The sequence below is a fragment of the Hibiscus syriacus genome, unplaced genomic scaffold, assembly GCF_006381635.1.
Source record: "Hibiscus syriacus cultivar Baekdansim isolate YM2019G1 unplaced genomic scaffold, ASM638163v2 tig00110580_pilon, whole genome shotgun sequence".
Classification (NCBI taxonomy): domain Eukaryota; kingdom Viridiplantae; phylum Streptophyta; class Magnoliopsida; order Malvales; family Malvaceae; genus Hibiscus; species Hibiscus syriacus.
Genome location: NW_024062791.1, coordinates 462,728 through 476,948, shown reverse-complemented (window position 1 = coordinate 476,948; position 14,221 = coordinate 462,728). Strand labels below are relative to the sequence as shown.

Below are 14,221 nucleotides of genomic sequence, written 5' to 3'. Positions count from 1 at the left end.
AACTCAATTGATCAACCGAAAAAGTGCTAATAGGGGATGAATTGGCCTTTTGAAAAAATTGGGTATAGAGTAAAAATAGATAGACAATTTGCACAAAGATTTATAGTGGTTCGACTTCTAAACCAATTCTACATCCACTACCTTAGCTCCACGCTAATGATTTTCTAACAAATTCACTAATTTGTTCTTTCTTTTTCTAAGCTCAAGAGTAGCATTTACAAAACCTTTAGTTTTTCAATGGCTAAACTAGAACCACTCCCTTTTTACAAAGGTTATGTAAACAATAAAACCTCAAAAAGGTAGGTGTTTACAAGAATTAAGCTCACAATAAAAACAATTGAAAGATTTGCAATAAGCTCAAACACATATGTACAAGAGAAAAGAGAAAATAAAGAATAAAAGAGCTTTTCTCTTGATCTCTACTGCTTGGATAGGTGTTATAACCTTTTTCAATTGTCATCAACTTGTTTTTATATGTTGGTATGAGTTTGTGGCCGTTTCCAGTCATTGGGGGTGTTTTGGAGCCATTGAGGATGTATTTTCTGTAAAAGTAAAACTGTCCAGAACAGGGAGTATCGATGCTCCTTTAATGAGTATCGGTACTACCTTTGTAATATTTAAATAAACTAACCATTAAAGATTGTTGGGCTCGACCATTATCGATACTAGGGTTCATGGAATCGATACCACTGTGTAAAGTAGTATTGATACCCCTTGATTATCGGTACCAATTTTGAATTCTGGATTTTTAACAATTTGAAAAACAACTGGTAGTGTCGATACTACCAAGAGCGTATCGATACTACTTTTACCTTTGGTATCGATACAACATGAACAATGTAACACCCCCAACCCGTACCCGACCTGGATTCGAGTCCGAGGTGTCATATTGACTTTTCAAAACATTTACTTGTATAAAATAATGAGTAATTTAAAACTTTTATACATGTAGCTTATTCAAAAGATTTCCAGAACTATTCAGAGCTTAAATGTTTTTGCAAAACCGTTCAGTGCATATACAATTCAGACATTTATTTACATGCCAACCATTTTCAATGTACAGTATACATCTAATTCAAAACATCTTTTCTGATCTGATCTTCAGTACGAAGTAACTGACCTGTCTTGCTCCACATTGCTCTCTATATTCTTCTCGAACCTACGTGTGAAACAATCACACGCTAAGTCGATGACTTAGTGAGGCAAATAAAACATATAATAGAAATCATAAAAACATCCCATATAACAAAACACATGAACATTTAATACTAACTTATCATACAAAATCATATACCTTTTTATATAACAAAGACACTCATGTACATATATCATCATCTACTTTCTTAGCATTATCATATATATTATTATCATTATCTCTATCATTATCATCGAATTATTTATCACATAATCTTGTACTTATCATTTCTGTATATCATATCACTCATATATCATTTCACCAAAAGCATATACATTATATATATATATATTGTATTTATGTTATCTCTTTGATTAGCCCATGGTATACTTGTGAGAACTATCTATATGTGAGTCTATAGAGGTTGTGCACTAATGATGTCACCACAGCTCGTATCATTGCACCGAAGTGCACGTAGAATTGCACCGTAGTTCCATATAATAATGTCCATAAGGACCACATATTATTCCTTAAGAATCATATACATATACTAGGGATCAAGTATGTGTCTTAAAAGACTTCACACATGTTCCACATAATATATATATATCCCGAAGGACCGCGTAGAATTGCACCGTAGTGCCATATAATAATGTCCATAAGGACCACATATTATTCCTTAAGAATCATATACATATACTAGGGATCAAGTATGTGCCTTACAAGACTTCACACATGTTCCACAGAATATATATATATATATATCCTGAAGGACCGCGTAGACCCTCGACTCTTGGCATGCCAACTATACCCCTAGCTCTCATGACACATAACATGGGCATTATCATTTATTTCATTTCAAATATTCACATAAACATGTAATTCACTTTCACATATCACGTATCACATAGCTTCTTTTCATATTATCACATAGTCACATAGTTCACTTACACGTAGATCATTTCCATATAATTCACATGTCACATATCTCATGTTCTTGTATTCATATAACATATAATCACATAGATTACTTTCACATCACATAATTCATAGTTATGATTTCATATCTTTACCTAATTACAAAGCTAATTCACATATACATGTTTTCATATAATTTCTATCATTTCTCACCCAATCACATTTATTCATGTAAACATACTTATCATATATTGTTCACATATGATCATATACTTCATATAACATATAGAAACACTTAGAACACTTTCACATAGCTTATATCGTATTTCTAAATATATATCATTTAACAGTATTTTTATTTAGGTAATAATTTAATCTATTTACTTAATTCAATTTCATAATTTCATTATAATCTTTTCATATAGCTCCATAGATATTTAGCATATAACTTATCTTGCATATTCGTATCGTCCCTTTATATTCAAGTTTCCTAATTGATATACTATTCCCATTTCATTCTATAATTCAATCTTATTTAGTTCCCTTACCTCTCTTTAAATCAAAAAGCTCTATTATACCAATTCCCATAATGGATCATACCATTATGTACTTGTCCAACTCATGTTTACCTAGTTCATATCACTTCTCATGAACTCACTCTCATCATCTTTTCCTATTCTTACATATTTTATCTCATAACCATGTATTCACATAGTCTTATATTTCATTATCATATTACTTATATTTGTTCTCCTATGACTCTTTATAAACATCTATTTCCATTTCCCTACATCTCTTGACTTATCTTCTATATTCATATAATTTCATAACTTATTTTATATTCTCTCACTAACACTTAACCGTATTTTTACATAAACCACATAGCACATACAAAACAAAACATATCAATTCATATAATCAAACATACATACACTTCATATCGTTAACATACTTATAATCAAGACTTAATGAGCTATTACTATAAGAATAGGCTTATCACAAGTCCAATTTCCATATAATCTTATACAATAAGATGCACTCACCTGGGCCTTGTTGTTTTGAATCAATCCTAATCCTTAGTTTGTTCCGGAACAAGCTTTCATTCTATATCTACATAATAATACATTAATACTTATCAGTATACTTATTGATATATTCGAAACTATCACTCCTTAGGCTCAGAGAAAAGCCAATTTCATCTTTTAATGAAGGTATGCATCGATGCACTACTGATGCATCGGTGCATAAAATGCATTCGATGTTGTATTATTACTGAGATGCATCGATGCATGCCTTATGCATCGATGCACTAATTGCATTCGATGTTTCTATTTTAAAAGAGTGCATCGATGCATTACCAATGCATCGATGCACCTTCAAATAATTTATGGGTTTTAACCTTGATGCATCGATGCACTATGAATGTGCATCGATGCACTCTGCCCAGAATCCTCTTTTAAGCCCGAAAATCCACTCTTTTCAGCTTAATACTTCATATATCATCCCCTTTCTTATTTTTAACTTACATACTCATATTCAAACTCATTCCTATTCATTAATCACCTCTTTAACATCAAAATCCTATTCTCCATATGAAATTCAAGAATTACACTAAATTTTCAACATGTTCCAAATTCAATTCTATTGCTTCTAACTTCTTAATTATACCCTTGACAAGTCAAATCCATCTTTAGAACTTCAAAAACCTTTCTATAACAAAATTTCATTTCTACACCCTTCATATCATTTCCTTTCTAATTCTCTATTCTTGATGTTTAAAGCTTATATAAGCTTTCCTTAAGCTTATATAATACTCCAAGAATCAAAATCAACTTATAAATCCAAGAATTAAACAGCTGAAATTAAACTCACCTTTAAATGAGGCTTACGGGGAGAAGAAGAAGCTGGAGAAGAAGACTCTGGATAATTCTCTCATTTCCCACGTGTTTTATAACCCTAAAAGAAAGATAAAAATCTTTCTGGTCAAATGACCAATTTACCCTTCATTTCCTTTAATAATTACTGAATAACCTTCATCATATTTCCAATAAATTATTAAACAATTCAATTATCCTACTTTAATCACCAATTTTTGAAACTTTATAATTTGGTCACTAACCCGGTATTGAGGATGTTACAAATCTCCCCTCCTTTAAAGAAAATTCGTCCTCGAATTTTCACTGAACAAATCAATAAGAACATATCTTCTACTGTTCTCATGTTACCTCATTTACTTACTTTTTCCTTCCTGTATTTCTTCAATTGTCTTTTTCCTTTATACATTTATTTTCTGTTACTTATCATAAACACAATAACTCATAACCTCAATCCATTTCATTTCTTTATTCCATTTCTCCTTTATTTATTCCTTATACACAAATCATATCTTTCTTTTCATATTCTCATACTCTTGTCTTATCACTTATACTCATCTTTATGTACCAATCTTCATTGCATCCTCATTACTCTGATAACCCATTTCTTATACATAACTTCATTCTTTATCATTTCTTATACTTGTATTTTCCTTCCTGAAGGTTCCATGCAAATACTTATCTCTGTTTCTACATCCTAGCTATCTGCTCAGAATATACAACTATATTCAAATTCACATCATAATCAATTAACTCAACTTTATCTTTTCCTCCAATCTTATAACTCTATCACCTTTACTCTGACATCTAGTCAATAACATATGTTCAATCTAGGGTACAAACCCTAATCAACCAAACACATACATCCTTTCAAATCGAAATTATCTTAAAATTCGTTTATTTAACTTGTCAATTTCACCTCCATTCTCATACATCATGTACTTTTCGTTATTCAAACTAAACGTTCTGACTTCCTTTGTCTTATAAATTGATCATCGATAAACCCATTCTTAAACTCTTCTTATCAATCCTCAGCTTTACTCAAATATACAACTGTATCCAGATTCATTTCGTATTTGGTTATCATATCCTGAAAATATATTATAATCTTATACTTCCAGTATATTCCCATCACATATTCTTGTTAGCCAACGCTAACTTTTTCCTTCTAGAATGCAAAACAGTATCTACATCACTTGATCCATTTAAAATACTTCTTATTCTTCACTTTATATAATTTCTAGCAAAACTCTGAATTCATTCCTCCACTTTCATATATATCTTTAACTTTTCATTCAATTATCCAGAACCAGACTCTACTACTTAAATGAGTCTGACTTCCCTCCAATTGATCTTTTATCTTTAAATACCACCAATTCCAATCAAGTTTGTAGTTGAAAATCATAATCTCTATCTCTCTTTGGTAGTGCTAATTTATGAAATACTATTTCCCTTAATCATTCTGAGTTTTCTCCAAAACCTTAACACAATAACCACTTTTTGAAAAGGGACCCATTTCAACACCTACAACACTCCTTTAAATCCAGGCACCAGCCCTCTACACATCACTTGCATACATCATTTTCATTTAAATTAGCTTCACAACCTTTCACTCTACTCATCAAACTGTACTCTTGTCCATACAAATTATGATTTCCCCCTGTATCAAACTCATAAACTCTAGCTTATATACCTTATACACTTGTCACTGATGCACTTATCCTGGAACTCTTTTGCAATTCTCACTGCATCATTTGATCTTTTAACGCTCTTATGGTGACACTTATTCACCATATTCTATCTTATCCATGTCCTAACAAAACTAATCCATATCATTTTTACGATTCAAAACCATGAAGATCTTCTATCACTATTCTAATATGATTTCAATATTCTGAAATCAACCTTTAATCTTATAGACACTTTCTGAGGTTTCTGCTCTTCATCCTGCCTGGCCAGGGCAGGTGAATTGCTATCACCATCAGATTTGTCAGTTATCGATTTACTTTACTCTGACAATTTCTATAATCAATTCTTACTATCTTATACAAATCTTATTCTATTAGCAAGACAGTATACTCCTTACACTATCAGATCAGAAATTTTCACCTTTAGTTGGCATGTACACATTTTTAAACCTCCTTTGACTTCGATTTAAGCCTAGAATCGGCTAAACCTTAGCTCTGATACCATTAAATGTAACACCCCCAACCCGTACCTGACCTGGATTCGAGTCCGAGGTGTCACATTGACTTTTCAAAACATTTACTTGTATAAAATAGTGAGTAATTTAAAACTTTTATACATGTAGCTTATTCAAAAGATTTCCAAAACTATTCAGAGCTTAAATGTTTTTGCAAAACCGTTCAGTGCATATACAATTCAGACATTTATTTACATGCCAACCATTTTCAATGTACAGTATACATCTAATTCAAAACATCTTTTCTGATCTGATCTTCGGTAAGAAGTAACTGACCTGTCTTGCTCCACATTGCTCTCTATATTCTTCTCGAACCTACGTGTGAAACAATCACACGCTAAGTCGATGACTTAGTGAGGCAAATAAAACATATAATAGAAATCATAAAAACATCCCATATAACAAAACACATAAACATTTAATACTAACTTATCATACAAAATCATATACCTTTTTATATAACAAAGACACTCATGTACATATATCATCATCTACTTTCTTAGCATTATCATATATATTATTATCATTATATCTATCATTATCATCGAATTATTTATCACATAATCTTGTACTTATCATTTCTGTATATCATATCACTCATATATCATTTCACCAAAAGCATATACATTATATATATATTGTATTTATGTTATCTCTTTGATTAGCCCATGGTACACTTATGAGAACTATCGATATGTGAGTCTATAGAGGTTGTGCACTAATGCTGTCACCACAGCTCGTATCATTGCACCGAAGTGCACGTAGAATTGCACCGTAGTGCCATATAATAATGTCCATAAGGACCACATATTATTCCTTAAGAATCATATACATATACTAGGGATCAAGTATGTGTCTTAAAAGACTTCACACATGTTCCACAGAATATATATATATCCCAAAGGACCGCGTAGAATTGCACCGTAGTGCCATATAATAATGTCCATAAGGACCACATATTATTCCTTAAGAATCATATACATATACTAGGGATCAAGTATGTGTCTTACAAGACTTCACACATGTTCCACATAATATATATATATATATCCTGAAGGACCGCGTAGACCCTCGACTCTTGGCATGCCAACTATACCCCTAGCTCTCATGACACATAACATGGGCATTATCATTTATTTCATTTCAAATATTCACATAAACATGTAATTCACTTTCACATATCACGTATCACATAGCTTCTTTTCATATTATCACATAGTCACATAGTTCACTTACACGTAGATCATTTCCATATAATTCACATGTCACATATCTCATGTTCTTGTATTCATATAACATATAATCACATAGATTACTTTCACATCACATAATTCATAGTTATGATTTCATATCTTTACCTAATTACAAAGCTAATTCACATATACATGTTTTCATATAATTTATATCATTTCTCACCCAATCACATTTATTCATGTAAACATACTTATCATATATTGTTCACATATTATCATATACTTCATATAACATATATAAACACTTAGAACACTTTCACATAGCTTATATCGTATTTCTAAATATATATCATTTAACAGTATTTTTATTTAGGTAATAATTTAATCTATTTACTTAATTCAATTTCATAATTTCATTATAATCTTTTCATATAGCTCCATAGATATTTAGCATATAACTTATCTTGCATATTCGTATCGTCCCTTTATATTCAAGTTTCCTAATTGATATACTATTCCCATTTCATTCTATAATTCAATCTTATTTAGTTCCCTTACCTCTCTTTAAATCAAAAAGCTCTATTATACCAATTCCCATAATGGATCATACCATTATGTACTTGTCCAACTCATGTTTACCTAGTTCATATCACTTCTCATGAACTCACTCTCATCATCTTTTCCTATTCTTACATATTTTATCTCATAACCATGTATTCACATAGTCTTATATTTCATTATCATATTACTTATATTTGTTCTCCTATGACTCTTTATAAACATCTATTTCCATTTCCCTACATCTCTTGACTTATCTTCTATATTCATATAATTTCATAACTTATTTTATATTCTCTCACTAACACTTAACCGTATTTTTACATAAACCACATAGCACATACAAAACAAAACATATCAATTCATATAATCAAACATACATACACTTCATATCGTTAACATACTTATAATCAAGACTTAATGAGCTATTACTATAAGAATAGACTTATCACAAGTCCAATTTCCATATAATCTTATACAATAAGATGCACTCACCTGGGCCTCGTTGTTTTGAATCAATCCTAATCCTTAGTTTGTTCCGGGACAAGCTTTCATTCTATATCTACATAATAATACATTAATACTTATCAGTATACTGATTGATATATTCGAAACTATCACTCCTTAGGCTCAGAGAAAAGCCAATTTCATCTTTTAATGAAGGTATGCATCGATGCACTACTGATGCATCGGTGCATAAAATGCATTCGATGTTGTATTATTACTGGGATGCATCGATGCATGCCTTATGCATCGATGCACTAATTGCATTCAATGTTTCTATTTTAAAAGAGTGCATCGATGCATTACCAATGCATCAATACACCTTCAAATAATTTCTGGGTTTTAACCTTGATGCATCGATGCACTATGAATGTGCATCGATGTACTCTGCCCAGAATCCTCTTTTAAGCCCGAAAATCCACTATTTTCAACTTAATACTTCATATATCATCCCCTTTCTTATTTTTAACTTACATACTCATATTCAAACTCATTCATATTCATTAATCACCTCTATAACATCAAAATCCTATTCTCCATATGAAATTCAAGAATTACACTAAATTTTCAACATGTTCCAAATTCAATTCTATTGCTTCTAACTTCTTAATTATACCCTTTACAAGTCAAATCCATCTTTAAAACTTCAAAAACCTTTCTATAACAAAATTTCATTTCTACACCCTTCATATCATTTCCTTTCTAATTCTCTATTCTTGATGTTTAAAGCTTATATAAGCTTTCCTTAAGCTTATATAATACTCAAAGAATCAAAATCAACTTATAAATCCAAGAATTAAACTGCTGAAATTAAACTCACCTTTAAATGAGGCTTACGGGGAGAAGAAGAAGCTGGAGAAGAAGACTGGATAATTCTCTCCTTTCCCACGTGTTTTATAACCCTAAAAGAAAGATAAAAATCTTTCTAGTCAAATGACCAATTTACCCTTTATTTCCTTTAATAATTATTGAATAACCTTCATCATATTTCCAATAAATCATTGAACTATTCAATTATCCTACTTTAATCACCAATTTTTGAAACTTTATAATTTGGTCACTAACCCGATATTGAGGATGTTACAAACAACACTATTAATATTGTTCATGTAGTACCGATACTGAAAGAACAGTATCAGTACTACGTACGTAGAAAAATGTTTTGTGTTCAAATTATAGTTTAATGGACTTTGAATTATTTTTGAAAACTTTGAACAAATGTTATTAGGTCCAAAAACATTTTGTCTTAATTTGTTATATCAAAATATTATAAAACATGGTTAAACAATCTCCTCTTTTTTATATAACAAAACATTTGAAAAATTGTTTTTGGCAAAACTCACCCTTAATAAAATATTTCATTAAAAAAATATTTGGAAAAATTAAAGCTCCTCTTTTTCGTTGAGAAATTGAAATTTTCAAACCTATACTTCTCCCCTTTTTGTTATATAAAAAATAATTCAAATTTAATGGTTCAAAACAACAATAAAGAGTAAGTAAAAATTTTAACATAAAATCATTTGAAAAAGCAAAACTCCCCCTCAATAAAAGCATTGCAGGAAAACTTTTGACATAAAAGTTTAACACTTAAAAGAATATTGAATTTCAATGAGATAAGAAAGAAAACATATTAGTAGCACATGAAATTCAATAAATCCAAGTCAAACATACTTTATGCAATATCAACAAATAAGACATTATAACTCATAAGCATAAAGCATTCTAAAATGTTATGCATTTAACATAGATATCAATTGTTAGAGAGATATCATAGGCAATAACAAACACATGCACACATATTTAAAACAAATTAAGGTCAAAGAAAAAATTTAAACACAACTTGACCAAAAAAAAACTTTATGATGAACTAGAATTTTATAAAGTCGTTTAGCAAACCAAAAAAAAAATGTTCATCATAATATACTTTTCAACATACTTGAGATAGAAAACAACAAATAATCATTCATGCTTAACACTCATGCATGCCAAAAAAAAAAATCAATAGGCAACCAATATACAAAATCAAAAAGCTTTAAGGTTTGAGGTTGCCCATCATTCTTTTGTGTGATTAGAGCATTTGAATTTTTTTACCTTTATCACTATTACTCCAACACACCTACAAGAGATATTAATTGGATTTTGGTACCCAAATTGCTTTGGGTCCTAGAAGATTAGTACCAATGTCTCTAGTTCCCAAAGGAACTCATATTTGTCTAATTTTAAAAGATTTTCTTTTCTTTATAGAACAAGTATTTACATTGTGACAATGAAAATGACAATGTAAGCATATTGTCATTTTTAACATAGATGAATTGATTTTGAAAATGATTTATTTTTCTTTTGTTAAACATTCAAGCTTAACTTGCGATTCAAGATTTTTTTTTTTCAAATCTTCAATTCTTGTTTTGTTTTTTTTTTTTTTTGAAAGCTCAAAATCATTTTTCAAAATTTCATTTTGTTTTTCAAAATCTAATTTTGCTTTAAAAAACCATTTTTCAAGTTTGAATTTTGAGATCAATTTCTTATATTTGGAATTTATGGTCTCAAATTCTAAATACAATTCATCATAGGCAACTTGTAACTCATTAAAAGAATAAGAATTTAATTCACTAGAGTTAGAAGTTACAATTGAATCTTCTTCGATGGTCATGAAGCATATGTTGGCTACTTCATCTTCATCATTGGAGTCATATTCATAATTGGAGTTATTTGTATCACTCCAAGCCGCCACAAATGTCTTCTTCTTACTTGATCCCTTCTTCTTTAGGAGGGAACAATCATACTTGACATGCCCTGTTCTTAGACATTCGAAGCACACATCTTTTTGCTTGATTCATGCTTCACTTCCTTGGAAGGCATGAATCTTTTGAAGAGCTTGGCCATCTCTTCTTCTTTTTCTTCATCCACCTCTTCACTTGAGTCTTGATTACTCTCGTTGGTGGATTTAAAGACAATGCCTACCTCATTCTTCTTTTTATTTTTCTTTTCTTCATCATCTTCTTCTTCTTTTTATTCTTCCTCATTTTTTATCAACTCATGAGTGAGAAGAGAACCAATAAGCTCATCAAAAGTGAGTGACTTTAGGTTCTTAGCTTCGATAATCGTCGTCTTCTACAATTGCCAAGACTTTGGAAGAGAGTAAATCATCTTCCTCACAAGCTTCTCATTAGGGATGACTTCTCCAAATCCCTTGAGACTGTTGACAATCACGGAAAAACTATCTGTCATTGCTTTGATGTTTTCATCCGGTTTCATCTTGAAATTCTCATAGCTATGGTTGAGAATACCAATTTTTGGTTTCTCTTACTTCATAGGTTCCTTTATGAGTGACTTGGAGCTTGTCTCATATCTCCTTGGCATTTGAACAAGAAGAGACTCTTCCATATTCATCCGGGCCTACTGCACAAAATAGAATGTGCATTTGTCTTTGTATTGAGTTGAAACTTCTTCTTCTCTCCATCACTCTAATCATCCATCTCATCAATTGGAGTAGAGTATCCCTTCATAATAAAGTTCCAAGCTCCTAGATCGTTGGCTTGAATGAAGAGCATCATTCTATTTTTCCAATAGGCATAATTTGTACCATTGAAATAAGATGGTTCGTTGACTAGTTGAGAGTCTTCAATGTAGTAGGAGTCGGAGGTTGAAGTTATCTTTTCGCTTGCGTCGGGAATCGATAGAACTTCTTGAAGGTTCGCCTCAAGGTTGTTAAACCTTCTAATGAGTCAAACTCTGATACCAATTATTAGGATTGATGAAGCTCAATTGATCAACTGAAAAGTGCCAAGAGGGGGTGAATTGGCATTTTGAAATAATTGGTATGGAGTAAAAACAGATAAACAATTTACACAAGGATTTATAGTGGTTTGACTTGTAAACCAAGTCTACATCCATTACCTTAGCTCCACACTAAGGATTTTCTAACAAATTCACTAATTTTTTCTTTCTTTTTCTAGGCTTAAGAGTAACCTTTACAAAACACTTAGTTTTTCAAAGGCTAAACTAGAATCATTCTCCTTTTACAAAGGTTGAAAAATGTAAATAAGAAAACCTCACAAAGGTAGGTGTTTACAAGAATTAAGCTCAAAAGAAAAACAATTGAAAGATTTGCAATAAGCTCAAACATATATGTACAAGAGAAAGGGGAAAATAAAGAGTGAAAGAGTTTTTCTCTTTATCTCTATTGCTTTGATAGGTGTTGTAACCTTCTTCAAGTGTCCTCAACTTGTTTTCAGAAATTGGAATGAGTTTGTGGTCGATTGTAGCCGTTGGGAATGAATTTTCTACAAAAGTAAAACTGCCCATAACAGGAAGTATCGGTACTCCTTTAATGAGTATCGATACTACCTTTATAATATTTAAATAAAGTAGATGTTAAAGACTGTTGGGCTCGACCAGTATCGATACTACTATGTAAAGTAGTATTGGTACCCCTTGAATATCGGTACCAATTTTACATTTTGGAATTTGAACAATTTGAAAAACAACTGGTAGTATCGATACTACTAAGAGAGTATCGACACTACTCTTACCTTTGGTATCGATATCACTGTTCATGTAATGTCGATACTATAAGAACAATATCGGTACTACGTACCCAGAAAACTGTTTCGTGTTCAAATTCTAGTTTAATGGAATTTGAATTATTTTTAAAAACTTTGAAAAAATTTAATCAGGTCCATAAACATTTTGACTTAATTTATTATATCAAAATATTATAAAACATGATTCAACAATAAAAACGTCATAATAGACCAGCTAACGGTCCTCTCTAAGTATCTGCGGCCAACAAGAAAGAAACACAATTAATGCATGATTTTGAAATAACTAACTTCTATAAACTATAATGAAAACTGAAAAGCAGGGCCGATGTGCTGCCATAGATAATATTATCACAATCGTGGTAATGCTAAGGTGTGGATTTTATCCACTCTAGATCACTTACTGCAGTCCGACGGGTTCCACCAAAGCAAAAGCTCCAAGCGCATTTAGTAGAGCCCCTGGAAATTGAAAGACATACAAATTATACAGCTATAATATTGCTGAAATTATAGTATTCAAGTGACATTATCAGCTTAACACTAACCAACAGGAATTCCCAGCAGACCTCGGGCAATAGCTTTTAAATACTGTAAAACCCCAACATAGAAAAGTTTCATAAAACACTTAAAAACAATAAATAGTAATAAAAAATTCATTGGAATTGTATGCTAACCGAGCATTTCTCCGGTTTCTGTCTACAGCAACTATAAAGAAGGATAACAACTGGGAATTCAATAGCCTAACAAAGAAAAAAATCATAAAAAAGTAAAAGGAAATCAGAGAGGATGAAGAAAGTAGAGAAATTTCAGGGGGGAGGGGGAGTACCCAGATCAAACGAAGAGTGCTGGTGGGATCAAATATTAGATTGATAGAATAAACATTGTGGGCCAACCTAAATCCAACAGCCAAGGCTAGACCGCAGCAAACATAGATAAAAAACGATCTTGTTGATTGGGAACTCTTCTCCAATTCTTCCTTCATTTACCTCTCAGATTTTCCTTTTAAACCTGATATATAGAGTTTTTTATTGGACGCTGCGTACTTTTTAGAGTAATTTGGGCGAAAACAAAGATAGTTCAATCTAGAAATCGTCATAGTTCAGGGACTCTTTCTTATTTATATATTACTTTTGTAAATTTCCTATATACTCCGTATATATAGCTTGAGGTCTTTTTTTTTATTTATAAATAAATTTCATAATTTTAATATAAAGTTTGAGCATCTAATTCCCCCATAAATTTCATTATTTTAGTATAAAGTTTGTGCATCTAATTCTCCATAAATTTCATAATTT

General features: G+C 31.0%; 1 protein-coding gene across 1 annotated transcript; it reads right to left on the bottom strand.

The window, feature by feature from the left end:
- Window positions 1-13,173: 13,173 nt before the first annotated feature.
- On the bottom strand, window positions 13,174-13,970 carry LOC120133490. The gene is made up of 4 exons (XM_039150063.1): window positions 13,753-13,970; window positions 13,601-13,666; window positions 13,472-13,514; window positions 13,174-13,385 (listed from the first exon to the last, which is right to left on the bottom strand). Exons 1-4 carry the CDS (start codon window positions 13,906-13,908, stop codon window positions 13,327-13,329), a joined length of 324 nt encoding a protein of 107 aa, XP_039005994.1. The 5' UTR covers window positions 13,909-13,970; the 3' UTR covers window positions 13,174-13,326.
- Between the last annotated feature and the right edge of the window lie 251 nt (window positions 13,971-14,221).